Source organism: Cervus canadensis, chromosome 28, assembly GCF_019320065.1.
Source record: "Cervus canadensis isolate Bull #8, Minnesota chromosome 28, ASM1932006v1, whole genome shotgun sequence".
In the NCBI taxonomy this organism is placed as follows: Eukaryota; Metazoa; Chordata; class Mammalia; order Artiodactyla; family Cervidae; genus Cervus; species Cervus canadensis.
The window spans coordinates 20,088,822-20,116,294 of NC_057413.1; the positions used below are offsets into that span (position 1 = coordinate 20,088,822).

The 27,473-nt window shown below is 55.5% G+C and overlaps 1 protein-coding gene and 1 long non-coding RNA gene across 16 annotated transcripts; one reads left to right on the forward strand and one right to left on the reverse strand.

The window, feature by feature from the left end:
* The first annotated feature begins 76 nt into the window (after positions 1 to 76).
* On the forward strand, positions 77 to 4,207 carry LOC122429639. 2 transcript variants are annotated; one of them, XR_006266073.1, is made up of 3 exons: positions 77 to 233; positions 1,191 to 1,303; positions 3,932 to 4,207. It is a non-coding gene; the product is annotated as an uncharacterized LOC122429639 (long non-coding RNA). The 2 variants fall into 2 exon arrangements; XR_006266074.1 differs by lacking the exon at positions 77 to 233 and adding an exon at positions 483 to 545.
* A 2,960-nt stretch (positions 4,208 to 7,167) lies between these two features.
* Positions 7,168 to 27,195, reverse strand: DDR1 (discoidin domain receptor tyrosine kinase 1). 14 transcript variants are annotated; one of them, XM_043450170.1, is made up of 21 exons: positions 23,311 to 23,333; positions 22,624 to 22,725; positions 21,661 to 21,850; positions 20,988 to 21,074; positions 18,775 to 18,901; positions 18,582 to 18,684; positions 18,138 to 18,366; positions 16,738 to 16,885; positions 16,369 to 16,477; positions 15,677 to 15,863; positions 14,717 to 14,963; positions 13,723 to 13,818; positions 13,455 to 13,606; positions 12,495 to 12,660; positions 11,628 to 11,738; positions 10,335 to 10,579; positions 10,059 to 10,186; positions 9,672 to 9,887; positions 8,981 to 9,215; positions 8,277 to 8,426; positions 7,168 to 8,163 (listed from the first exon to the last, which is right to left on the reverse strand). In XM_043450170.1, the coding sequence occupies exons 5-21, from the start codon at positions 18,857 to 18,859 to the stop codon at positions 8,023 to 8,025; spliced, it is 2,748 nt and encodes a 915-aa protein (XP_043306105.1). In that variant the 5' UTR covers positions 18,860 to 18,901; positions 20,988 to 21,074; positions 21,661 to 21,850; positions 22,624 to 22,725; positions 23,311 to 23,333; the 3' UTR covers positions 7,168 to 8,022. The 14 variants fall into 14 exon arrangements, with proteins under 14 accessions (XP_043306105.1, XP_043306102.1, XP_043306098.1 ...); XM_043450167.1 differs by lacking the exons at positions 20,988 to 21,074; positions 23,311 to 23,333 and adding an exon at positions 25,130 to 25,147; XM_043450163.1 differs by lacking the exon at positions 20,988 to 21,074.
* Between the last annotated feature and the right edge of the window lie 278 nt (positions 27,196 to 27,473).

Consider the following 27,473-nt stretch of genomic DNA (forward strand, 5'->3'; position numbering starts at 1 on the left):
AAGCCGAGCTACGTCTGACTACAACTCCCAAAAGGCACAGCGAGGAAGCCTAGCGGAGAGAGGCTGGCTTGTACTTAAGAGAGCCGGGAGCTCCAGAGGTCTGGCTGCTTCGTTCCGCCTCCCTTTACACCCACTCGGCTAACGGCGAGTCTAACTGACTGAACTGGAGTGGGGACTCTGGGAGTAGAAATACCCCGAGGGCTTCCTTGCGGAGGTGCAGAAACTGCTTGGTGGTGAGGCGCTTACTTGTGGAGACGCAGGAAACTGCGTTCCTTGAGCTCAGTTCCTTTCCGTAAAATTGGAATAATGCACTTTGCAGAACATTTTCTCGAATTAGGACTTAATTCAATGCATTGCGCCTTCCTCGGTACCTAAAGTGAAGTCGCTCAGTTGTGTCTGACTCTTTGCAACCCCATGGACTGGGGCCTGCCAGGCTCCACCATCCATGGGATTTTTCCAGTCAAGAATACTGGAGTGGGTTGCTGTTTCCTCCTCCAGGGGATCTTTCCGACCCAAGGATCGAACCTGGGTCTCCCGCACTGCAGGTAAACTCTTTACCGCCTGAGCCACCAGGGAAGCCCAAGTCCTCCACAAATGTTGTCATGGTCTGCATGATTCCACCCACCTACCCAGTTCAGTTCTGTCGCTCAGTCGTATCGACTCTTTGCGACCCCATGGACTGCAGCCAGGCTTCCCTGTCCGTTACCAACTCCTGGAGCTTACTCAAACTCATGTCCATTGAGTCGGTAATGCCATCCAGCCATCTTATCCTCTGTCGTCCCCTTCTCCTCTCTCCTTAAATCTTTCCCAGCATCAGGGTCTTTTCCAATGAGTCAGTTCTTTGCATCAGGTGGCCAAAAGTATTGGAGTTTCAGCGCTTCCCGTGTAATTAGAAGATCCTAAAAATAAGTGCAGTTTTTAAAAGGAAAAATTGTTTGGCCTGATTTGATTTATGAAACTATTACGGGGTGAGGGAACTCCTTCAGTAAAAGCTAGAGCTACACGTTCCCCCAAATTCCTGTAAGGCAAGTTTTATTGGGAAGATCACCTGGAGAAGGGAACGGCTATCAAGTTCAGTATTGTGGCCTGGAGAATTCCCTGGACTGTATAGTTCATGGGGTCGCAAAGAGTCAGACACCACTGAGTGACTTTCACTTTCACGTCCAAGCTTTGTTATTCCCACTTTGCAGACTAGAAAACGGAAACTCACTGAGATTAAGAAATCTGTGATTGCAACCAGACAGCTAGAAAGTGCTGGAACTGGGATCTGAAGTACATTTGCAAGTGACAAGGAATCAAAATGGTAAGACTAAGCCTTTGTTACACTTTGTAGCCAGCCCATGCATGTTCTGTTGTTCCGTTTCCTTAGCAATGTTTAAAATCCTCAAAGAGTGACACAAAACTGGCAAAGCTTCTTTATAACAGATGTTAAGTAAGGTTAAAGGACAAATTATAATCTTTTGGGGGGGGCGCTCCATGATCACTGCAGATGGTGACTGCAGCCATGAAATTAAAAGACGTTTGCTCCTTGGAAGGAAATTTATGACCAACCTAGACAGCATATTAAAAAGCAGAGACATAAAAAAAAAAAAAAAGCAGAGACATTACTTTGCCAACAAAGGTCCGTCTAGTCAAGGCTATGGTTTTTCCAGTAGTCATGTATGGATGTGAGAGTTGGACTATAAAGAAAGCTAAGCACTGAAGAATTGATGCTATTGATCTGTGGTGTTGAAGAAGATTCTTGAGAGCCCCTTGGACTGCAAGGAGATCTAACCAGTCCATCCTAAAGGAGATCAGTCCTGGGTGTTCATTGGATGGACTGATGTTGAGGCTGAAACTCCAATACTTTGGCCACCTGATGCAAAGAACTGACTCATTTGAAAAGACCCTGATGCTGGGAAAGATTGAGGGCAGGAGGAGAAGGGGATGACAGAGCATGAGATGGGTGGATGGCATCACTGATTCAATGGACACGAGTTTGGGTAAACTCTGGGAGTTGGTGATGGACAGGGAGGCCTGGCATGCTGCAGTTCATGGGGCTGCAGAGTCGGACAGACTGAGCGACTGAACTGAATTGAACTGATAATCTGGGAAGAAATGGTTGATTAAATAGCCAAAATACAAGGAGCACTTATCGCTCAAAAGCAGTAAGAAAAAGAAACAATATAATAGAAATACTAAGAAATAACAGGCAGTAAACGGAATAAACACAAGTGCCTTGTAACCAAATGAAGAAACTCTCAAAAGTGATTCTTTGCAACCCCATGGACTATATGGTCTATGGAATTCTCCAGGCCAGAATACTGGAGTGGGTAGCCTTCCCTTCTCCAGGGGATCTTCCCAACCCAGGGATCAAACCCAGGTCTCCCACATTGCAGGCGGATTCTTTGCCAGCTGAGCCACAAGTGAAGTCCAAGAAACTCTCACCTTCACTCTTAATTGAAAGTGAAAGTGAAATCACTCAGTCTTAGCAATGCTATGGACTGTAGCCGCTCAGGGTCTTCCGTCCATGGGATTTTCCAGGCAAGAATACTGGAGTAGGTTGCCATTTCCTTCTCCAGGGGATCTTCCCAACCCAGGGATTGAACTCAGGTCTCCCTCATTGCAGGCAGACTCTTTACTGTCTGAGCCACCAGGGAATTCACTCTTAATTAAGGAAAAGTAAATTAAATAAATAATGTCCAGTTAGCAATGACAGTAATAATGACAACCTCACTGTTGGCTTCAGTATACATGAGCACTTGACCATATTCATAATACTTTCGTGGAAAGTTGACATAGGCATGCCCTTCTAAGGGTAATTTGGTGGTATGTACCAATGGTTTTAATGATTACCCTTTGACCTAGCAACTCCCCATTAGGCAGGTAGCATACTGAAATTCTCCCACATGGGTAGAGATATATACATGCAAAGATATTTACTGAACTGTATTTGTTGTTGTAGCCTGAAAACATTGGAGACAGCCCAAATGTTTATCACTGGGAGCTGGTCAGATAAAATGTGGGTCATTGAAATACAGAATACCAGGCAACACTTGCAGAGGAGGTCACTGCCTCCTGGTCTGAACTGTGGACCACTTATCATGATAGGGAGAAAAGGAAATTACAAAGTGGCACACCTAGTCCAATGCCATCTTTTAAGTAAGCATTTATGTTTGTGTAAAACTGAAATAGGCCATATGCTTCATTTTGATCAGAGCAAGCAAGGGGAGCTGGGTGGACTAGATCACAGTTCCCTACAATGTAGGGAAAACTAAGTCTGCACTGTCCGTAACAGGAGCTGCTAGTCACCTGTGGCTATTTAAATTAACTAAAATAAAATTTTTAATTCAGTTTCTCAGTCACATTAGCTGCATTTCAAATAATAGCTGTATGTAGCTACTTCTGCTGCTGCTGCTGCTAAGTCGCTTCAGTCATGTCTGACTCTGTGCAACCCCATAGATGGCAGCCCACCAGACTCCCCCGTCCCTGGGATTCTCAAGGCAAGAACACTGGAGTGGGTTGCCATTTCCTTTTCCAATGCATGAAAGTGAAAAGTGAAAGTGAAGTCGCTCAGTCGTGTCTGACCCTTAGTGACCCCGTGGACTGCAGCCTACCAGGCTCCTCCATCCACGGGATTTTCCAGGCAAGAGTACTGGAGTGGGTTTCCATTGCCTTCTCTGGCATGTAGCTAGCAACTACCTATTAGATGTTGCGTGTTGTAGACCATGATCACAGAGTTCTCTTGGAGAGCCCTGCTTTAAGGGATGCAAGGGGTCTGATGTCTGGCTGAGCACAGGCTGAGTTCCTAGAACTGGCCTTCAGGAAGAAAATCAGCCTGGGCTCCTAGGAGCTGAGATTATGGAAAGAGCTCCCTGACTAGGGCTATCCACCCTGTGTATGAAAACATCCTGTGATGGGTAATGGAGAGCTCATGTCTTCTCCCCCTCAGGCGTCCTGGAAAGAAGGAAAAGAGCCATGAGCTGACAGGCTGTTCGCCATCAGTTTTTCCATTTCCCAGCTGTGCTGCCCTGGGCATATTCCTAACCTAACAGAGGTTTTTTTTTCTCTGCAAAATGGCAATAACTACTTCCTATGTTGAATCAACTAAGATATAAAACTCCAGAAAAACATATACTTCTGCTTTATTGACTATGCTAATACCTTTGTGTGGATCACAACAAACTGTGGAAAATTCTTAAAGACATGGAAATACCAGACCTCCTGAATTGCCTCCTGAGAAACCTGTATGCAGTTTAAGAAGCAACAGTTAGAACTGGCCATGGAACAATGGACTGGTTCCCAACAATGGACTGGGAAGGGAGTACGTCAAGGCTGTATATTGTCACCCTGCTTATTTAACTTTTATGCATAGTACATCATGAGAAATGCTGGGCTGGAGGAAGCACAAGCTGAAATCAAGATTGCTGGGAGAAATACCAATAACCTCAGATAGGCAGATGATACCACCCTTATGGCAGAAAGCAAAGAACTAAAGAGCCTCTTGATAAAGGTGAAAGAGGAGAGTGAAAAAGCTGGCTTAAAATTCAACACACAAAAAATGAAGATCATGGCATCTGATCCCATTATTTCATGGCAAATAGATGGGGAAACAATGGAAACAGTGACAGACTTTATTTTCTTGGGCTCCAAAATCACTGCAGATGGTGACTGTAGCCATGAAGTTAAAAGACGCTAGTTCCTTGGAAGAAAAGCTATGTGCAACCTAGACAGCATATTAAAAAGCAGAGACATTACTTTGCCAACAAAGGTCCATCTAGTCAAAACTATGGTTTTTCCAGTAGTCATGTATGGATGTGAGAGTTGGACCATAAGAAGGCTGAGTGTCCAAGAACTGATGCTTTTGAACTGTGGTGTTGGAGAAGACTCTTGAGAGTCCCTTGGACTGCAAGGGTATCAATCCAGTCAATCCTAAAGGAAATCAGTCCTGAATATTCATTGGGAGGACTGATGCTGAAGCTGAAACTCTAATACTTTGGCCGCCTGATGGGAAGAGCCGACTTATTGGAAAAGACCCTGACTCTGGGAAAGACTGAAGGCAGGAGAAGGGGATGACAGAGGATGAGATGGTTGGGGGGTATCTCTACTCAATGGACATGAGTTTGAGCAAACTCCGAGAGATAGTGAAGGACAGAGAAGCCTGGCATGCTGCAATCCATGGGGTGGTAAAGAGCTGGACACGACTGAGCGACTGAAGAACAGCCTGGCACATATAGGTGCTCAGTAAGTAGCATTGTCATTATTTTCTAAAAAATAACTAAAAACATGTAAATTCATACCTGTAGTAAGTGCTACAAAGAAGAGCCATGTGCTCTGAGAGCATCAGGAGGGAATTTGACCTGCTTGGGCAAGTCAGGGAAGGTTGCTGAAGGACAAACAGGAGTTAACAAGGCAAAAACAGTAGGGAACTATGTTCCAGGTGGAGGAACAGCAAGCTGCAAATGCCATGTGGCAGGAAGGACTGTGTTCATGGGAGGGATTGAAAGGCGGCCAGTAGTATACAAGGTAGGGGTAGGGGAGCAAACTTGCCCAAGAAGATTTTGTTCTATTTTAAGGTCCATGGAAAGCCAATAAAGGGTTTGGAATAAAGGAGTAGGTTTAGATTTGCATGCCTAAAGATCACACTGGCTATAGGACTATAAACAAACCAGAGAGGAACAGAAACAGATCCTGGGAGATTGCTGCAGTGGTCCTGGCAAGATGGAGGTAGCATGTGCCCCAATGGGGATGGAGACAGAAATGATGAATTTAAGGGGAACTGGGGAGCCAAGGCAACAGAGCTTCTTGGTAGACTGGACTTGGGAGGTGAGAGTAGGGGAAAAGAGGTGTAAGGATGATCCCCAGGTTTCTGTCTTGTGCAGCTGTCAGAGAACCACAGATGAGCAGCAGGTTTGAACCTGCTGAGACTTAAATTCAAATGAACCCAAGGTGATTGCATAGGTCTAGAGCTTGAGTTATACGGTCAGAGGTTTGGGAGTTCTTTGTCCTGTCAGTGCTTATCTTATATTGTGGGTCATAGTGATCTGACCTGTGTAGTTTCCAGCAGGTCTCAGATCTGTGACCTGGAACCCCAAGGGCCTATTAATACAACCTAAGATTAAATTATCTTTATTGTCACTCTCATTTATCCAGTTGGCTCTTTTGTGAATGTCATCAACTGAGACCCAGGGTCTTTATTTCACATGAACTGCCATCAAGATGGGTCTGCCTTTTCCAATATTTGCAGTGAATTTTTTTGTTTTCATTCCAACCAAATTTGAACTCTTTGTTAAACATTTTCCTGGTGGCTGTGGCTCATCCTTCCAGGCCTGAGATCATTTATGCTCTTGGTTTGGCTCTCGAACAATTCACACCTGTTGGGTTATTTGCACACTTGATCAGTCTAATCCAGGGCTTCTCCACCTGTGGCTTCCAGACCCAGGGATCCAGGACGTGGGAGGGTTTCCTAGAATTTTGGCAAGAAAAAAATTACACCTCTATTTTTATTATCCTCTAACTGAAACTTAGCATTTCCTCCAAGTATGACTGAGCAAAAGCCCCAGTATATTAGCAGTACCTGTGACTTGTCACTGATAGACACCATGGCTATTTTCATATCCCACTACAGCTGTAAAAATCTCAGAATATCATTTATGCTCATTACTTTTCTGAAAATGTCAGTAATTATTACACCTGCTGCTAGGTCTTCTTATTAAGCATTTTTTAAAGCAGCACACGTTACTATATCTTTTATTAACATTTTGGCCAACTTTCTATTGCTTTCCTGTTTTATATACATGTAGTCATAATTGTATATGTGTATATATATTACATGTATGTGAGTACATATATATGTAATGTTTTTTAAACAGGTTTTAAAACATAATTCTGAGGAAGAATCAGTAGACCTCTCCAGACTGGCAAAGGGGTCCATGGGTCAGACAAAGGGGTCCATGGGTCAGGCCTCCCTCTAGGCCTCCTGCAGAGTTCCATATTCATGTGGGACCTTGCCTTAGGTCCCACAGGCAAGGGTCTGGCTTATGCAGAAACAGAACACTCTGCTGGGCAAAACACATTAGGAAATGGAATGGGGAGAAGAAGGAAAAAAGGGGGGAAGGAAGAAAGGAAATGGGTTGATGGGGAGCGGGAGGCAGATTTCGACAAAACCCCAAGAAGCCCACTCGCAGCTGTGGAAAACTCAACCTTTATTATTACCTGCCTAGTGCAGGGGATTAAAATAGCATTGAGCTAGATCCATATATTAGTGTAAAAATCTGTGTCTCTCCCCCCCAAAAATGTACAAACCCCAAGTGATTATAGAAAAACCAATGTGGCAGCTACGATAGAGATGTCCAACCCCAGGGCCACAGGCCGTTGCTCTCTGTTTCCCCCCTAATCCCAATACTTATTCCACAGAAACATACAGGCTTGGAGAAGTTCTAGCTACAACACGGCAGGTGGGAGGTGGGGAGGCAGAAGGGTGGGGGTAGGGATCACCCCCAAGTCCAGTGTTTCAGAGGATGGAGGAGGGAAAGGCCAAAGCTGAGGGCAATTCCGGGAGGAGATACAAGGGAACCCCCTTCTCCCTTTCTTGTCCTCCTCACTCCCCAAATTCTCAGCCAGTGGGGTCCAGTGTGTGACGGGGAGAGAGAGGCTGGGGGCAGCAGTCTTCTCTCCAGGTACCAGTGTTGTCCAGTGGGGCCCAGGTGCGCCAGTGGGCCAGGTCCAGTGTCTGCCCTATATCTTCTCCCAGCCTCCCCCAAGGGATGGCTCAAGGAGGTCAGAGAGGATCCCATCCACAGGGCCAGCTGGGTGGGTGGCAGGGGCTTCTAGGGGAGGAGCAGGAAGGAGGCATGAGAGCGTGTCCGGGGAAGGGAGGGCATCAGCTCCCTGGCAGGCCCAGCCCACCTTCGGCCACACTGCCTCTCAGAGGTGAAGGGAGGTCGGGAGGGGGAATGGAGTGGGGGTGCCGTAAGCTCCTCTTGTTTAGTGCCACTGGCCTCCCCTGAATCCTCCCTGAGGGGGGCGGCTGGGTGTCGTGAGTCACACTGTGTTGACTGCATCTTCTGCCAGGAACCGATGCAGCTGGGAAAAGGGTGGTCGCTGCTCAGGCTCCCGGCTCCAGCACCGGAGCATCAGCTCATACAGGCTCAGCGGGCAGGCCGGGGGCCGGGACAGGTACACCTGCATTGTGGCGGCATGGATGAAAGGCAGGCAAATAGTCTTTAGTCCCTAAGAAGACAGGCTCTGGCCCTCCCGGCCCCCCGGGGCCCATCTTCCCTCCCCTCTGCTCTCACCTGCCGGCCCTGGTCCCGGAAGAACTCCCCCGCGTTCTCGATGACTTGCTCGTCGGTGAGCTGTCCAAAGGGCTGGGCCCTGCAGAGCATCAGCACCTCCCACAAGGTGACCCCAAAGGCCCACACGTCACTGGCGGTCGTGAACTTCCCCTGGTGCATGGTTAAGGCAACAGAGGAAAGAAAGCAATCAGACAACAGAGACCCTCCTCCTCTCCCCACTGGGACCCCATGTCCACTCAGCATCACTACCCCACACTCACCTGACTCCCTCCCCTCCCCGACACTCCACCCTCCTTAGCTGGCCCTCTTTCCCATTAAGCCCACTCCTCTCCTCTGGCTCTGCCTGCCTTCTCCTGCTCTAGTCCTCGCCTCACTTCTTCCTGTTTCTATCCATCTTTCTTTCCATTTTCTGGTCCTGATTCCCAATCTGTCTCTAGTTTCTTTATATTCCTTTCTCTCTGCTACCCTGACTCCATCTCTCACACTCAATCTTGGCTCCTGGACTGTTTCCCATCACACCATAACTCTCTGCTTCCTCCAGTCCTTTGAGACCTTATAGAGCATTAGCTCAAACTTTCACTTTAGTGATGAGGAAGACTACAGTCCAGGGAAGGCAGGTGACTGAACAAGATCCCAGAGCTCCGAGTGGCAGTCAGTGCTGCCCCAGCCTCCCCTCCCTGCCCGCCTCTCCAGGGGCCTCTCACCATGAGGATGCACTCCCAGGCCATCCACCGGATGGGCAGCACCGCCCGGCCCTGCACGCGGTAATAGTCCCCAGCATAGAGGTTCCGGCTCATGCCAAAGTCAGCGATTTTGATGGTGAAATTTTCCCCAACCAGGCAGTTCCTCGTGGCCAAGTCCCGATGCACAAAGTTGAGTGTGGCCAGATAGCGCATGCCCGAGGCGATCTGGGCCGCCACGTGCAGCAGCATCGGGTAGCTGGGTACGGGAACCAACAACAGAGGGTCATGGGGCAGCCCTAGAGTCGTGCCCACCTCACAGATCGCTGTGCATGCCTCACAGATTGCTGGGAGATGAAGGAGAGCCCACTTCCCAGGCCTGGGTTCTCCTGCCTCCTGGTGCAGAGATGGAAGGTGGAGGCCCACTCAACCTTTCTTTACGCTCACCCGACCCCAAAGAGGTACCGTGTTTGTTATGCTCCCCGGTCTGCACTCGGGGGCAGTGAGGGAGAGAGAGCACAGGGAAGTTCCTGACCTGCACCCCCTCACTGTCGTCATCTCCGGCCTTCCTGCCCCTCGAGCTCTAGATGAACACAGCCACGTGTGTCTCATCCCAGGCCCCCTCCTGGAACCTCTCCCTGCCTGCCCACCCCGTGCTTCCCCTTCCCCTCTAAGCTGGGGCGAGGGGAGCAGATGAGGCCCCCTGTGTGTGTACCTGATGGTGGGCCCCTGGGCCGCCTCCCCATCCCCGGCCCCCTCCGTCGCCTTGTCCTCTAGCTGGTGGGCACTGAGGAACTGGTTGAGGTCGCCGTTCTCCATGTAATCGGTTATCATGCAGAGCGGGTCGTCCTGCACACATACGCCCAGCAGCCGGATGATGTTTGGGTCCTTCAGCCTCGACATGATCTTCACCTCCTTGAGGAAGTCATTCCTGGAGAAGCAGGGAGAAGGTGGCAGGACACCGAGGGGCTGCCCTGCGGCTTTTAAACTAGCAACCCTGCTCACAAGTCCCCAGCCACTCTCCCCTCTGTTGGTCACCACCAGGTTTCTCTCTCGATCACTTCTCACTCTTCACCTTCCAGACACCATCCCTGGTCCTCACCTGGCGTTCTTGGTGGCATCTGGCCGTAGGATCTTGACCGCTACCAACAAAGGGTGTCCCTTGCGCACATTGAGAGGGAAATCAAGACTGACTAGATCTTGAGGGCTCTCTACCTCACACAGGTGCACCTGGAGGAAGAAGGTTCACCAAGGTGACAGGGTCAACTGGGACAATACAGTCACAGAAGACAGGCTCCTGGCCCAGGGGGAGGCCTGGGTATGCATGGAGCCCCAGAGAGGCAGACACTACAGATGGCTGGAAAGGAATCCTACTTACCTCCCCAAACTGACCCTCGCCAAGCTTCTCCTTGAAGCGGAGCCTCGACCGAGGGAAATCCACTCTGGGGGGCCCATCCCCAGCCGCCCCTGGGGGCAGCGCAGGCACAGCATAGGTGTTGCCCCCAGTGACACCCTGCAGGGTGACAATGTCAGCCTCGGCATAATGGGGGACGCTGTTCTGGGGAGGTGGGGGCAGAAGCGGGGCACCTGGCTTCTCAGGCTCCATATAGTCCCCACTGCAGGCTGGAGGGGTGAGGGAAAGAAGACAGGAAGAGGCATCAAGAACAGCCCCTGAGAGCCAAGGTTCTCCACATCCCCCGCGGCCCAGAGGCCCCACCCCCTGCCTCCCAGGTGGGCAAGAGATGGGGTCTACCCTCTGCCTCCTGGTTTTCCACCCAGCAGCCTCAAAACAGAAGAGGTGTCAGCACGGGATAAGAGCTGCTACAGAGCTTTCAAGGCAGTGGAAACAGATAAGCAAAGAAGGTCATAAACTCTTGTTCTCTAGGGATCCTAGCACAGTCCAAGACCATGAAAAAGTCTTGGCTGAAAGTGGAATTCCTCTACCCACCACTAGAAGGATGGTCCCAGCCATCTGGTGACTCTCCAATTTCCAAACCCTTGTCCCACTCACCGCCGGCCACTGCCATTCACATTGCTGGGATACCCCCTGCTTTCATCCTTTCATCCTCTCTGCCATGGTTACCCAAACCCCCCCTGACCCAGCACACCAAGCTCAGAGACAAGGAAAGACAGGGGCACATGGAGGGAGAGGAGAACAGCGCCTCACAGCCCGCACAACATGGGGTCTACAGACAGGAGAGGAAGCAGAGCTGTCCCCGCTTAGCCCTGGGGAAGGGGCGACAAGAAGGCAACACAGGGGAGAGGAGGAGCAGACAGGAAGGGTGGGGGTGTGAGCAGAGAGAGGACACATGGGGAGAGGGCCTCCTTGCGGCTCTAGAGAGAGGGGAGGGTGAAGGAGGGGCTACAGAGAGCTTGGAGCCACCCAGCATCCTCCTCTCTGGCTCTGGGAGCTCAAGAGATGGGCGCGACAGGAGGAGGGGAACCGAGCTGAGAACCAGGGAGCTTTCTACTCCTCAGCTCAAGGGGGTGGCCTTAAAAAGGAGCAAGCAGCAGCAGAAGAGCGCTATGGGCATAAAAGCTTCCTCCTTGGGAGCTCAGGAGAGCGGAAGAGGCCACAGTGGGGAGAGGAGGGAGAGCAAGGTCTGAGGACTTTCCCTGCCCCAGTAGAGGTACCGGGAGCCTGGCAGAGCCTAGGGGTGGAGGGGCTTACCCTGGGTGTTGGTGGGTTTGGCCCAGGCGGGTGTGGGGGGGCCCGGGCCTCGAGGGGGGCGGGCGTAAGTGGCCAGAAGGAGACGGTAGGCCGGATTGGAGAGCAGCAACGCTGTCGGGAGAAGGAGGGGGGGAAACACGGGGAAGGGGTGAGACTCAAGGCTAGACAGAGGGCGGGCGGGGGAGACAAGGGGAAGGGATGAGACTCAAGACTAGACAGACAGGGAGACACAGAACAGGGCAAGACTAGGGCTGATGAGAAGGAATATACTGAAAGAGACGGTGTAAACAAGGATCTGGAGAGTGCTGGATAACTGGATGGATACGTGATGGATGGATGAATAGATGATGAATGGCTGGGTAGATGGATGGATGAATATATGTGGATAGATGGAGAGTGAGTGCATGGATAGATGATGAAAGGACAAATAGATGGTTAATGAATGGATGATAGATGGCCAAATGGATGCATGAGTATATATGGATGGATGGACAAACAAATGGAAAAATGATAGAATGGATATATAAATACAGATAGATGGATAGAATGAACATGGTAGTCTAGGAGAGGAGAGGAGCCAGAAAGACACAGTGAGAGGACACAACAGAGAAGAGAGTGGGATGTGTGTGGGACACAGTAACAGGATGAGAGCACTGGAACTGTGGGAAATTCCTGAGGGAAATTATATGGTAGGGATATGAGTAACATAGAGGGCTGGGACCAGGGACACAAAAATAAGAAAATGAGTTGAAACTGGGAAAGACAGTTTGGTAAAGGAAAAGAAAGGAACGGTAAAGGAGAGAGGAAAGGATACACTAGGAAGACAGGCAGAGGATGGAGGTGGGACTGGAAAAAGGCAGGTCTTACCGGAGCTGTTGGGGACACTAGGAGCAGAGTGGGGTGGATTCCCACGAGGCCGTGGCTCCTGATAAGGGGGTGGCTCTCGGGGGCCTGGGCGGTTGTTGATGAGGATGGTATCCCCAGGGACAGAGAGATGAACCGTCAGCTCCTCTTCTAATACCCTACGCTCGGCCTTGTCATGGGGAACAAGAAACGTTAAGTGCAGCTACTGCTCAGCTGTTTAAATGCTCTACCCGTGTTCCCTCCTCCAGTCCTCACTACAGCCCTGTAGTCGTGTCTACTATTACTCCGTCTCACTGGTAAAGAAACAGGCTCCAGTGCATTTAAGTCCCACAATGGGATTCCAACCCAAATCCTACCAGTTCATAACTCAACTTTAACGTGTTATCATCACCACTGGACTCTCGCCCAGAAGACATGGGCAGTGGGTGGGGGGGGTGCCCCACTTCTTCCAGTCGCCCCTCTAGCTCCACTTGCCACCTTTTCCCACTGGGCTTCTACCCCAAGAGGTTGATGTGTGGGCCACATCAACAGGCTGGGTCTGGGTTGGCCAGAGAGGGTACCCAGCAGGAGTCTGGAGAACAGGCAGGAAGTGAGGTCAGGGTGTTTAGCCTCCCAGCCTCGCCCCGAGGGATGGACCCAGGTGAGCCGCCTCCTGGAACCCACATCCATTGGCGGTCTCAGGCACCCTCTCCTGACTCCTCCTAGATTCCTCCCGGGTTCCGGTCACTGCCTCCTCCTCTCACCCACAGGCCCAGGGATGGGGGAAGCGCTGCTGAGCAGGCCCGAGGAACTGCACTACTTCTCCTGATTTGCATACCCCCTGCCCACGTCTCTCGATGTGGGCTCCTTACTAACCCTCTAATTATTCTCATCCGACTGCGCTCTCTGGTCCCTGCTGAACCCGAACTAACACTGGAGCCCCGCTCTCCGCCCCCGCATCCCACCCGTCCCCCCATCGCCCACCTTGCTGAGGAGCCGGCGCCAGTGCAGCCGCCATAACATGAGGGCAATGATGAGCAGCAGCAGCAGGATGATGGCCACCAGGCAGCCGATGAGGATGGCGGTCGGGCTCCCCTCGGCCTTGGCCACAGGCTGCTGGCCCCTGGGCTCCAGCTCTGGCAGGGGGGAGCACAAGGGTCAGGACCATGGGAGACCCCCCACCCATGCTGTGGGGGCCTCAGGGAGGACTGGTGGCACAGGACCCACACGCCTTTGAGGGGCCCGAGCTCACCCAAGCTGCTGAAGTTGGTGGGAGGGGGGCCGGGTGGCCACCAGGGGGCTGGTGGGAAGGTGCCTCCCAAAGCCAGGGAGGAGTCATTCACAACATCTGGGGAGAAGGGAGTAAAAAGAGGGAGTCAGATAACGGGGCAACCAAAGGGAGGCACACATGCACGAGAGCCCAGGAATTATCTGTTATTTGGTTAGAAGTAGGAGCAGGGCTTCCCTGGTGGCTCAGCAGTAAAGAATCTGCCTGCAATGCAGGAGACCAGGGTTTGATCCCTGGGGCAGGAAGATCCACTGGAGAAGGGAATGGCAACCCACTCCAGTATTCTTGCCTGGGAAATCCCATGGACAGAGGAGCCTGGTGGGCTACAGTTCATGAGGTCTCAAAAGAGTCAGACACGACTGAACAACTAAACAACAGGCAGCAGGGCTGACACTCAGTGTATGCAGCAACCCACTGGGATGGGTGGTAGAATAGGATCCTGGAGGGTTGTGGCTGTGGTCGGTGTTAACCTTTCAGTTGCTGGATTGTGGGGAGAAGTTGGATTCAGGGGGAGCCCAGAGTGGGGCTCAGGAGGCTCAGAGAAGAGGCTGCTTCTCAACCAGCACAGAATATTTCAATATTTTAACAACCACACTGTCATACTGCTCACCATCAGTCAAGAGTGAGGAGCTCATAAAGGAAAGACCGAGATAGGCAGGGAGAAATGGGGAAGAGGGGTTCAAATTGGTTAGGACCCCCTTCTGGGTTCAATCCCTGGGTTGGGACGATCCCCTAGAGAAGGAAATGGCAGCCCACTCCAGTGTTCTTGCCTGGAGAATCCCATGGACAGAGGAGCCTGGTGGGCTACAGTCCAAGGGGTTGCAAGGAGTCAGACCCAACTGGGTGACTAAGCACAGCCCTCCTTGGAAAGGCTTGTCAGTGCCAAGAGTTGCTATTTGGGGTCACTATGGGTTAGCAATCCCAGGGGCCCGGAACTGGGCAGAGAGCAGGGGCTTACCGGAGATGAAGGAGATTTCGCTGAAGAGTAGCCAGGGCCCCGCAAAGAGGAAGCGGCATTGCAGGAAGCGGCCCATGCGGCCGCCCAGGGGCACTGACACAGTCCGGGCTCTGGGGTCCCCCAGACTGCCCCCCAGAGCATGGCGCACGGGCTCCCCTTCCCAGGCCATGGCCGGGCCCCTCTTGAAGCGACACTCCACCCCACCGGGCAGGCGGGCTCCCAGCGTGTGCATGTTATTACAGTGGACCTGGGGGAAAGGGAGGAGGGACACAGAGTCAAGGCCAGGAGAGCCCGAGCGAGCGCCCCAGGCACCCAGCCTGGTCTGAGCCCTTCCTGGGAGCTGGCCGCACCCACCTGCATGGCCTGGAAGGCCCTCAGGCCAGGAGAGCCCAAGCAGGCACCCCAGGGAACCCAGCCTGGTCTCAGAGCCCTTCCTGGGAGCTGGCCACACCTACCTGCATGGCCTGGAAGGCCCTCAGGCCAGGAGAGCCCAAGCAGGCACCCCAGGGAACCCAGCCTGATCTCAGAGCCTGCCCTGGGAGCTGGCCACACCCACCTGCATGGCCTGGAAGGCCCTCAGGCCAGGAGAGCCCAAGCAGGCACCCCAGGGAACCCAGCCTGATCTCAGAGCCTGCCCTGGGAGCTGGCCACACCCACCTGCATGGCCTGGAAGGCCCTCAGGCCAGGAGAGCCCAAGCAGGCACCCCAGGGAACCCAGCCTGATCTCAGAGCCTGCCCTGGGAGCTGGCCACACCCACCTGCATGGCCTGGAAGGCCCTCAGGCCAGGAGAGCCCAAGCAGGCACCCCAGGGAACCCAGCCTGATCTCAGAGCCTGCCCTGGGAGCTGGCCACACCCACCTGCATGGCCTGGAAGGCCCTCAGGCCAGGAGAGCCCAAGCAGGCACCCCAGGGAACCCAGCCTGATCTCAGAGCCTGCCCTGGGAGCTGGCCACACCCACCTGCATGGCCTGGAAGGCCCTCAGCCGGTCAAACTCAAACTCCATCTCCACGTAGCCACTGGGGAAGCTGTGGTTGCTCCAGCCCACATAGTCATAGCCCGGCCAAACCCGTAGCTCCTGGCTCTTCCTAAAGTCATCCAGCCCCACCACACCATCTGCCAGTTGGCCCAGCCCTCCGTACTGCAGCCTGGCAAGCAGGGGGCCGAGGAAGAAGAGGTTGGAAGAGAAGAAAGTGTCACCTGTCTGGGTGCTCTACAACCCTGCCTCCCAGTGGTCTGGCCAGCCTGGCCCAGCAACTCCCCCACCCCTGTCCCAACCTCACACAGCTCTCTCTTCTCCACCCCCAAGGAGGGGAATGGGATGGAGCACCTAGCAGTCACATGCTACACAAAGGCACCGCCTCTAAGGGACACCGCTCAACCCACAATGTGTATTTACTGTGACAATTTACAATGGATCTAAGTGTCTTCGCAGAGGCAGGCCTTTTCCTAATTCACACCAAGTATCACATGAGCTAGTGGGCACCCTGCTACCCCTCAATCCTGGTCCTGTCCCTGGAGGCCCCACCCAAGCCATCCCTCTCTGCAGTTCCGCTCTCTCCCTGCCCAGACAGCTAACCAACCCCCTCCCCCACCCACCCCGTCCACCCTCCCACCCCAGGCTCCATGTCCTATGGGGCCCGCTTCTTTCACCCGCCAACAGCGTGCGTGGTATATCCATCGTAGGTGGAGTCATTGAGGTGCACGGCCTCAGATAAGTACATCGTCTGCCCCACAGGGGCCGTGTAAGACAGGAGTCCATCTGGGGTGGGGGTAAGAGGGGCGTTAGGGGCACAGAGCTTCCAGCCTCCCTCCCCCACCCCTCTCAGAGGGTGGGTTTCAGGCCCCTCTCTCAAGTGTTGCCATAGGCCATTGGCATGGCGGAGGCAATGCTTGCCTGTCCCCTCCTCACCCATAGGGACAGCTTCCCAACAGGAGAGAGGATTCTGGATGCCCCTCTCCCCCCTCGCTGCTCCCCCCTCCCCAGGACAGGAATGAATCCTCGGGGGTCTGAACACTCACCCTTCCAGAGGCAGCCATACAGCTCCACCCGCAGACACACGCTCATGACCCGGTCCGCCCGGGGATAGAAGCGAACCAGTCGGGCCACCATGGGAGGCCCAAGGTCCTTCAGCACCACTCCTCCAGGATCTTCATTACCTAAGATCACCTGTGGGCCAGGACACAGGATGGATGGGAGAAGAAGGCTCCAGATCAGGTCTAACTTCCCAGCCCCAGCGGCTTCCTGGCCCAGCCCACAGTGGCCACAGAGAGACCCACAAAGGATGGCACTGAGCACCCGGGGCTGTGGAGTACAGCCGGGCCTTCAGCAAGACAAGGGGCTGCAGCAGAGCCCTCTGACACCCTCCCAGCCTGAAGGTCTGTCCTGACCTCCAGCGTCAGCTCTCCCATCCCTTCCTTGCCTGGCTCCGCTCATCCTGTTGTGCCTGGATTCTACCCAGTCCCTTGCAGCTCTGCACCCCTGCTCCAGCTTCCCTCTTCCTTCACCCCAATCCCTCTGTTCACTCAGCAGCCACTGGCTCAGCACCCCACTCTGCACCAGCCAGGCACAGCCTCCAGGGGGTGAGCATCCCTCCCTCCCCTGTAGGACTGACAGTCCAGGAGGAGAGACAGTTGTACTAGCAAGAGGCAGCAGGAGGTGGGGAGTCCAAAAAGGCTCTGAGGAGCTGATATCTTGGGGGAGAACTGAATGGAGGGAGGAGAGCCTGGGCACAGCCGGGGAGGGAGAGCTTTCCAGGCACAGAGACCGGCAAGTGAAGGTGTCCTGAGACTGTGGGGTGAGCCCTAGGGTGTTTCAGGAATAGCAAGAAAACCAGCAGGGCCTGCATGAACAGGGAGAGGACTAAGGGGTGCGGACAAGAGCCAGGCATGAGGCATCTTCTCATGGACCCTGGATATAGCCTCCAGGTGAAGATGACTTCAGGAGAGAAAGCAGCAAGGAGAGCCATTTGGAGACTACTGCATTCGTCTAAGCAGGAGATGGTGGGGCCTGGCCTGGGGCAGTAGAGATGGAGGTGCTAAGAAGTGAGCAGATTTCAGGAAATATCATGGAGGCAGAACAGACTTGCCTTGCTGATGCTTTAAAGTAGGAGGTGGGAAGAAAAGCAGAATTGGGGATAGCATCTTAGCTTACAGTGGTACCATTTCCTGAGTTGGAGAATGCTGGGGGCGGAGCAGGTTTGGGGTGGGAATGGGGATCAAGTTCAGCCTGAGAAGTTTATGGTTAAGTGTGAGAAGTCTATTACACATCTAGGTGGGAAGTGGTCAGGTTTGCAACACTTGATGGAGCTCAGGGGAGATGCCCAGGCTAGAGAGGGCACACACTGCAGACTCATCAGTGTATAGCCCACAGCTGGGGCAGAGGGGACCCAGCCTTCCTGGGCTATCCCCTTCAGCCTCACCTCCTGGCCCCAGCGATCCCTCCAGTCCATCCAGCGGTGGCCGTCCCGGGAGTAACGCAGTCGATAGCTGGGAGAGAACTCCTTGCCCAGGCCCCCCGCGTGCCGTCCCTGGGTGCCCACCAGGGCCACCAGGTGCAGCCGCCGCAGGTCCACCTGGAGGTACTCCTCCTCCTTGGGGAACACCGGCCCTGCAGGGCACCAGGCACCATCTCCATCGCTGCTTTCAAGCCTGAGAGGGGGCAGGAGATCACAAGGGATACCTGGCCCTAGGTCTGCCTCTGTCTCCAGTATTTAATCCCCACCCCGACACTTGAAACTGGGGGGGAGGGTGGTTGCCATTGGCATTGGCCCTCTCAGAAGCCTCTTAACTTGGTCAGAGGGCTGGAAGCGCAAGCAGCAGCCCCAGGGGTTTCCCTCCAGGACAGCCCCAGGTGTGCCAGCTACCTGCTATGGCGAGCAGCAGTGGAGTCTGACCAGGAGCTGGAGGCAGAGATGTCACCATCTGGGATGGTCCGGTCCTGCATGCCCAGGGCATAGCGGCACTTGGCTGTGTGAACACAGGCGTATGGAGGGTCAAGGCCACTGACTCAGTCTCCCAAGCCCCATCCATCAGGGACCCAACAGCCAGTCTCCTCACCAGGGTCAAAATGTCCCTTCATGTCAGCATCTCCAGTTGCCACCAAGAGCAGCAGCAGTAGAAATGAAAAGGCCCCTGGTCCCATTGCTCCAGATCCCTTGGGCCTATGGGGGTGGGGGCAGCATCTCTGCAAGGGACATAATGGGGTGGCGGGGAGGTTAGTGTAAGGGCAATCAGGGAGACTGGCTCACGGCCAGCAACATGAGAGACACAGAATGGACTGCTCTGGGGATAACAGCAGTAAAATGACCACAACAGTCGCTGTTTAACAGCATCAGCGGTATTTTTAGAATGCTCCCCATGTGCCAGACACAGAGCTAAACCCTGGTTTCCCTCCCCACTTAGGAGACCAGAATTCTCAAACAAGTGGGGGACCCCAGCACCTTCCAATCTCAGTGCCCTCCACAGCCCTGCTGGTCCCTGACCCAGCAGCTTCAGCAACACCTGGGCGCTTGGGCGAAACGCAGAATCTCAGACCCACACAATCAGAATCTGCACTTTAACACAATCCCCAGGTGACCTGTGTCTGTTACAGCTCAAGGACCCTAGCTCTTCCTCACTGGGCCCCAGGCAGCTTGCCCCACCCCACCCCTGAAAACCATTTCAACTACAACTCCTTACGAACCCAGGTACCTACCCTCCCCAGCCTCAGTCCCAGGCCCAGAGCCAGACCAAACTATCTTGACCTGTCTTCTTCCCAGTAGAGGTCAGCACTCAGTTCTCCAGGCCGTGGGATTCTTTGGGACCCCTAGCGCCACCCCTCCGACCTTTACCCTCTCTGCCATCAGGTCCCAAGCCTCCTATCCCCTCTGCCTGCTCTGCCTTCCCTTCCTAAGATCTTGACATCCTATTCCCCCAGTTCCCAGTTTCTGAAGAGGGCTGCCTCAGAAGAAGAGCCCAGGGCAGAGGGAAAGGCTGAGTTGCCTTGGAGATGAGGGCGGTTCTAAAGACAGGGAAGCCAGGTCACCCCAGGAGGTAGGAGGAGTGGGGGGACACTCCCCCATCCCTTTGTCCTCCTCCAGCTGCTCCCACAATGCTGTAGGGCAGGAATGTAAGAGGCAGCTGAGACCCCACAGCTCCGCTGCAGCAGCAGCTGAGGGGCTACTGAGTTGTGGGGGGACCCGGCTATCAAAGGAGAGCAGGAACCAGAAGCATCACACCTGGTCCCTTGGGGGTCGGGGAGCCGACACCCGAAGCAGACTGCCGGAACCCCAGGCAGGCAGCCTGGCGTTCCTGGGTGCTGCTCTCCAACACACCCCCCCCACCTCCCCAGGGAACAGCGGGGCCCTTGTTCCCCTGAGTAACCTTCATGCCTACCCCAGATGAGTCATCGGAGCCAGACGGAGCAAGCAAGAGGAGCCTGGGGCAGAGATACAAAGACAGGCAGAGGAAAGAAGGCAGGGGGAGACAGGGCGAGAAACACAAAGCAAGAGGTAAACAGAGCAGGCTTCGAAGTGCGCAGGGCACAGAGCCAAGCAGAGAAATGCACAGAGAGACGTCTGGGGCAATCTGTTCTCTGACACCCTGTCACCCCACTTCTCTCCACTGGGTCAGAAGCACCAAGGACAGGCCCAGAAGACCTTTCCCATCCCCATCACAACCAATTACACTCTGCTGCAAGCCCATCACCCTCTTCTCCCAACCCCAACCCCCGCTCCAGACAACACCCACAGAGCTCTGTACACACACACACACACACACACACACAACACACACACGTGGTCAAACTTACAGAGCCAGATGTAAACACTGGGGTTAGATGTAGGGTGCATGCACACACATACACAAAACTGTCTCACAGACTTTCAGAGACAGTCTCATAAATCCATTACACACATAGACACCCCCCAACCCCGGGGCAAACAGAGACACTTGTGTACACATCAACTCCATCCACACCTCTGCATTCTTTCAAGTCCACTTAGTGAATAGCCATCCTCCGACACCTGTGAACCTGACATGATAGACATGTTCCTATGATCAGAGGACAGTGTGACAGACACACACACTCAGGTCCTCGGGCACAGGATCCCAAGAGAACTGGAGCCCACCCCCTAATACTCAAGGTGACCAGGTCAGAAGGAAGTCAAGAGAGTGGGGAACCGAAGGAAACTTGGGTGGCTGGAGTGACAATAAGAAAAAAGCCATTTCTCTGCTTTCCCATAGGCTCAGCCTTCACCTGACTCCACAGTACCACTCAATTCTGGGCATACCTATGTGCCATCAGCAACAATGAGTCTGGCAGGGGGTGGAGGTGCTGGAAAGGACTGTCCACCCAGCAGGGGACCTGTAGGGGAAGGCTGGAGAGGAGGGAGTAGGGAGGGACACTGAGGATGGTGCTCACTGGGCAATGACCATATCTCCTGGCAGAACCAACTGACCATCCAGCGTGAATGAGCGCCGGTGGCTCAGGTTAGGGTGTCAGGCCCTCTCTCTGCTGGGCTGAGGCCAGGCTGCCCAACTGGGAGCTGGTGGGGTGAACAGGCTTAACAGTGAGTAGATGCCCGCAGAGACTGGGCCAGTGGGAGGACAGGCCCCCTTCTCCAGGAAGCTGGGAGATGATTGGGGGGGCGGGGGTACACATATGAACACCTGTTTTCCTGGGGTGCAGTTCCTTCCAGACTGAGTTAGGGGGTCCTCCCTCAAGGCTAGACACACACTTTCTCGGAGGTCAGGGGGCCCCCCGCCCGCATTTTCAGGCAGTAAGCCAGAAGGCTGGGGAGGCGGACAGGGACTGACTTAGCAACGCTGGACAACCAAGTCCAGCCCAGGAACGTCCTGCCTCCCGGCCAGGCCCTCATCCTTGGGCCACCGCGCGCCGCCGGAGCCCCGGGCCGCCGCCCTCTCCCCTCCACCCCGCCGGGGTCCTCCCGCCGCTCTCCCTACCTCTCATCGCTCTTCGCCACAGACCCGGGCGTCCGACCCCGAAGCGGGGCCTCCTCGGCGGCGGCGGCGGCGGCGGCGGCGGCGGCGGGGCGCGGGGAGGGGGAGGCAGAGGGAGCCAAGAGCCGGGAGCGCGAGGCGCCGGCGGGGCTCGGGTGTCGGGAGGCGGCTCCCGCGAGCAGCTGTCGGGGGCCTGTTCCGGGGAGAGGAGCCAGGGCTGGGGCGGCTCGAGCCCAGGCGCCGCCTCCCCCTCCCCGCTCCCCCGCTCCGCCGGCTCTCCGCGCGCCCGGGCCGCGGCCCTCCCTTCCCCCGCCCGGGCCGGGCCGTCCCCGCCCGCCGCTCCCACGCCCGGCACCGCCCTCCCGGCCCCGCGCTCCCCTCCGCCCCGCCACGCCCACCCGCATTCCCCCGCGCGCCGCGGCCTCCCCCAGGTAACCGGCTCGGCGCGCCCACCCCCCTCCACCCGCCCACGGCCCACCCCCGGAGCCCCACAAAGGAGGATCGCCGCAGCGAGGGCCAGCTGTGGACCGCCCAGGGCCTCCCACACTCCCTGCCCCCACGACAGGATGGCCCCCCCTTTCCACCCCATCCCACCCCCCTCCCCTTTTCTGGGCTCGGTTCCTAGAGAGGGAGGTGAAGGGGAGCAGCCCCAGGGCACAGGGAAGGAGCGCGTTCCCACAGGCCCGGCGCTGCGCCGGAGTTTGAATGGGGGAAGGGAGCGGGGCTCACCTGTCCAGCCTGGCCTCCTAGACCTACTCTTTTCACATCACCAGCCTCAGCTTCTCTCTGACCGCTCTGAGTCTCCGGTCCTCTACACCCCAGCCCAGCCTGGGGGCCAGCTCCCCCTCTCCCAGCCCCTTCCTCGACTTCCACCCTCCAGTTCCTCCCCATAAGCCCGCAAGGCCCTTCCCAGTCTCTCTCAAGGACCCTAGCGTCCAGACTCCGAGGCCCTGGTTCCTTGGCTACCTGCTCAAAGCTTCGGCGTCCTCCTCAGGGCAGGGCCCCCTCAGGCCCAGGCAGCTCTGACCCTGGTGGGGTCGGAGGGTCTGATGGCTGGCAAGGACAGGCCTGGACAGGTGAGCGGCGGGGTTGAGGAGGAGGACAGAGAGGCAAAGAGAAAATCACACAGTCAAAAAGGAGGGGTACAGACAAGTTGGGTGCCAAGAGACTGCGTAAACAGATCCAGTGTGAGAGAAAGAGCAGAGAGCTGCTGGGTGAGGTGGGCAGGACAGAAGAGCTGTGCGGGGAGGTGTTCCACCCCGCTCAGGGGCTACCGGGGGGCCCCACCACCTCTCTCCACACCCACACCTGCCAATCACCTGCAGGGTAGGGTAGGGCCTCACGCCGCTGCAGATCTCTGCCCCATTGCACCTCACAGCAGGTAGATAGAAACTCACCCTACGTGCAGACCCAGACAACAGTCCCAAGAAAGAAACACGACGTCCCGAATAAGAACACAAGGGCACTACCAGGAAGAGACGGGCCCTCGGGAGAGGCGAAGGCACATATGGGCACGTACTGCAACCCCGGGTCAACCCACAAACCTTGGGGAACCCCAACTGCTAAGGGACTCACGAACAGACAGCCCCGTGGCCACCCGGAGAATTGCCTCTCCGTCCCCTCCCACCAAAACCCCAGGGCGCCCCGGCGCACCTTCCCCCTCCGGAGTCGGCCGCAGGGGAATCTGGGCCCGGAGAGGCCGGGCCGGGGGTGGGGCCCGCCGGGGGTGGGGCCAAGGTTTCCCGAGTAACCTCACCTGGGTGGACTCTCGGCCCCTCCTTCCCGGGGCTGTGGCTCCCGGGAAGCCCCGGGCGGGCAGCCGGGCTGAGCTGCCGCCAGATCCCTCAGGGAAGGAGCCACAGCCCCTCACACCCCAGTGGGACATTCCACACCCCAGGCGCACGCTGACCCTGGCCAGGTGGCATGGCGGTGCCAGCCAGAGGAGTCCACTGCAGAGAGTCAAAGAAACCATAGACTCCTGAAACCCTTGCTCCCTCTTGTCCCCCAGGAGACATTCCTAGTCGGTGATGCCCACCTCATCCCAGCCCAGAGCTAGAGGAGTGGGAGGGATGCGGGACTGGGGCCCAGTGGAGTCAAGTGACAGCAGAGAGGGGGCTGGAGCCGGCTGGAATGCAAGGCTCTGAGCTGAGACTGTCAGGGGCCAGAGAGGGAAGTCCCAGCCATCCAGGCCCCCAGAGTAGTACCCAAGACCCAGTGTATCCACAGACCTAGTGTATACACACGCCCGTCGGTGGTCCCCAGAGCCCGCCCACATCTCCCGAATCACTCCCAACTCCAGTAGGCCCCCATGTCCTGCTGAGCCCCCAGAGGACCCTCTACCCCTCCTCCCTCCATGTCCTCCCATTCCCAGCTTCCCTCCCCTCCAAGCCAATGGCCTCCTGCTGCCCAGGAAAAAGGAGGAACAGCTGGGGAAAATGTGAGGAGAGGCACGTAGGAGAGAGCAGCTCCGGTCTGGCCCGCAGACCGCCGGGCCACTACAGGGAAGCCCAGCAGGACCAGTGAGAGAGAGGATGGGCCCTCCACACAGGTCGCTGTCCCCTTCCTGGGAGAGGCAGCTGCCTTTGGGACAAGCAGGCTGGGTCAGCAGCTGGGGAGAGTGAGAATCCTCTGGGGGGTGGGGGGCAGGGTGAGGGGGTGGAGAAGGCCCCGGGTGTGAGACAGGCCTTGATGCCAGCAAGTCCACTTGGGAAACTGAGGTCCGAGAGGAGGAGGAAGAGATGATGTAGCACAGGGACAAAGATGAGACAGCTCAGCTGTGGGCAGCCTGGGGGATGGAGAGAGATGAGGCCCGGCGAGAGAACTCAGCAGGGTATAAACTAGACTGCGGTAGAGGGGAACTGGGGATCAGAGAGAGGAAAGGGAGAATGAAGACAGAGGGCGCACAGCAGAAGATGGGAAGACCGGAGTTTGGGGAGAAGGGCTGGGCAAGCGAGAGAACTGGAGTGGAGGCAGGAAAGGGTGGGAGGGATGCTCAGAGAGGAGGACAGAGAAGAGAGGGGCCTCAAAAGGGGAGCAGATACATCAAGGGGAAAAGAGGCAGTTGTGGAACCCAGAGATGGGAGAAGAGGAAGGTGGAAGCATAGGGATTGAAAGGAAGGGACCTGGGAGAAGAGAAGAGTAGGGGCTGAAATGGGAAGGGAAAACTAAGGGACAGGCTAGGGGCACAGGGGCCCCAATTCCAAAGGTTGAAGCGAATCTGCCTCTGGGTGTCAGGGCAGGAGGGTCCCAGAACTCCCCTTAGAAACAGCCTAGCCCTAGCCCATCTGCCACACCTCGGCCCCAACTCTCTTCCCCATCTTTTCCCTCCTCCCCACCCCACGGGCTCCACCGTACTCCCCTCCTCCCACCACACCTCCAGCCTGGACCTCCTGGTCCCTCCCTGAGAGGGGAGGGCCCAGCGCCAGTCCCCACTCCTGCCCTGCCAGTTGGGCTCTGGCTTCCTCCCTCTCACCTCCAGCTCAGGGTTCTCTTGGGTCGCAGTCCCCCCCTGTCTCAGGGCTTTGGGGTTCCGGCTCTGGGGCTGCCAAGGCCGCCTGGCTTTGTCCGCCCATCCGGAGCCCCAGGAGCAGCTGCCCGGGCCAGCTGCGGCCGGCTTCGATGTGACCATGGCAACCCAGCCCGCTCCCCTCGCCGAGCCTCCCGGCCCCCGCAGAGAGGGAGGGAGCAGCCAGGCCGGGGAGAAAGGGAGGGGAGGCCGAGGACTGCGGACCGCAGGGACCACAGACAAAGACCCCAGACAAAGGGAGGTGAAGGGAGGCCGCGAGGCAGCGAGGGAGAAAGCAGCGGCGGCAGCCTGAGGCTGAGAGCTTAGGCAACAGGCATTAGGTCCTGCTGAGGGGGAGAATCCAGGCAAGAGGGACAGACAGACAGGAGGTGGGAGAAGAGATTAACAGTGGTCCCTCCAAGGCTGCCTCCTGGATCCCTAGCAATTCATTTCCTTCCCTCAGGAATTCTCTCTTCCCTTCTGGGGAGAACAGAATACCAGCATCCTAGTTGGCTACCCCCAAAGTATTATACGGTGAGTGCCCCTCACCGGTTACACCAAAGCATAAGAAGCACTCAGGCCCTATAGTCACACTCAGTTTTCAAGAACAATCTGACTTTCAGACATATTCTGACCGGTCATCTCTGAAGTACAAACATCAACATCAGACAACATGTACTCCGATTCTCGACTTGTAAAATATGCTCCCCAAAGCCGAAGGGGCCTGATTATGCCTGGAGGGAGTTGAGCCAGGAGGGAGCAGTGATGAGGTCTCACGTGAGATGAAGCAAAGTACCAAAAGGCTAGGAGAGAGAGCCAGGCTTTGCTGCTGAGAAGCAAGGATCGAAACTGCCATCCACTATCTAGCTCCTCTGGCTGAGTCCTACAGCCTCCCAGTCTCCTCATCAGAAGGAGGGCACTAAGTACCCACTCCCAGGGTCTGCTGGGATGATAATGTGGGATGGCATACAGGCCCCAATGATGGAGACAACTATCGAAACCCCACTAACAGGATCTCCATCTGTGGCTTTTCTCATGGGTCACTTGGGTCCCTGAGTTCCACCTCCCAATTCATCCCACAGTTATGAAAGGTTTGTGTAGGGCAGGGTTCTAACAGAGCTGCAAAGGATACATTGAGGAATACAACCCGCTCCACATCCTCTGGGCATTTACAGTCTAGAGGGGGAGCCAAGCAAGTATATGCATGTGTAAAATATGTATTTATATATGTATAAGTATGTGTACTTATATATGTACAGAATCACAGAAGACACCCTGACCTGTGCTATAGTCAGAACTGGAAGGGGCTGTGGGAACCCAGGAGAGGACCAGGCCAGGTCCTCCTGAGTTCTGGAGGAGGCAAGATCAAGGACAACGTCATGGATGAGCTGGAGCTTGAAGTGGTTTTTAAATCAGACAAAGATCTGCAGAAACCAGTCCAAGCCATCCCCAGCCAAAGAGACCGAGGGAACAATAGCAGAGAGACCTCAAAGTGGGTTATGTGAAAATGCAGCTGTGACTGGAAGACAGAATCTGCCCATGTAAATCCAGAGAGGCAGAGTGAGGTGGGTAATCTCAGTAGCAGTTTGGTTTACTCTGAAGGTGAGGAGGCAGGGCGTTGGGCTTTTGAGCTGGAACACGGCATGGCATGATTAGATGTGAGGTATGTGGTTTCTGGCAGCAACATGTCGGATACACAGGGCAGAGTAACAGGCTGCGGAGGAGGAGGAAGGAGTTAACACCTTTCTCCTGTCCACCTCCATTTGGGATCCGCGCCCCCACCAGGCCCCCAGCCGGAATGCCATGCGCAAATGGTGAGATCCTACAGAAAAGCGCATGCTAGCCCCCAGCCAGGAATGCCATGCGCAAATGGTGAGATCCTACATTAAAGCACATGCTAGGCACTCTCCCAGCGTCTTCACCGATCACTTGGTTGTCTCCTTGGGGTCTCAGAGGTGCATGGGGCAGAGCGCTTCATAAAAAGGCAACCAGGCCCGGAGAGGTTGTCACTTGCCTTAGATCTGTGGCGAGTGGTTGCTTCTCACCCAGGATTTCTAGATTCCTCCACCTCTCTCTTCCAAGAGCCGGCGGGGCGGGGGCCAGGAGGGAGGTGCAGAATGGCTCCCGGAGTGGCCCAGCTAGGCAAAGGCCGCAGGCGCTGGAGTTCTGCCCGGCCTTGAAAACCCCACCTTCCTTCAGTCTTCTGTGGACCCCACGGTCCCGGCAATGAACAGGAAGACCACGGGAGGGCGCTCGCCGCACAGGTGACCAACACTAGAATACTTGGGAAGGCCTGGAGGGAAGGAGTTTC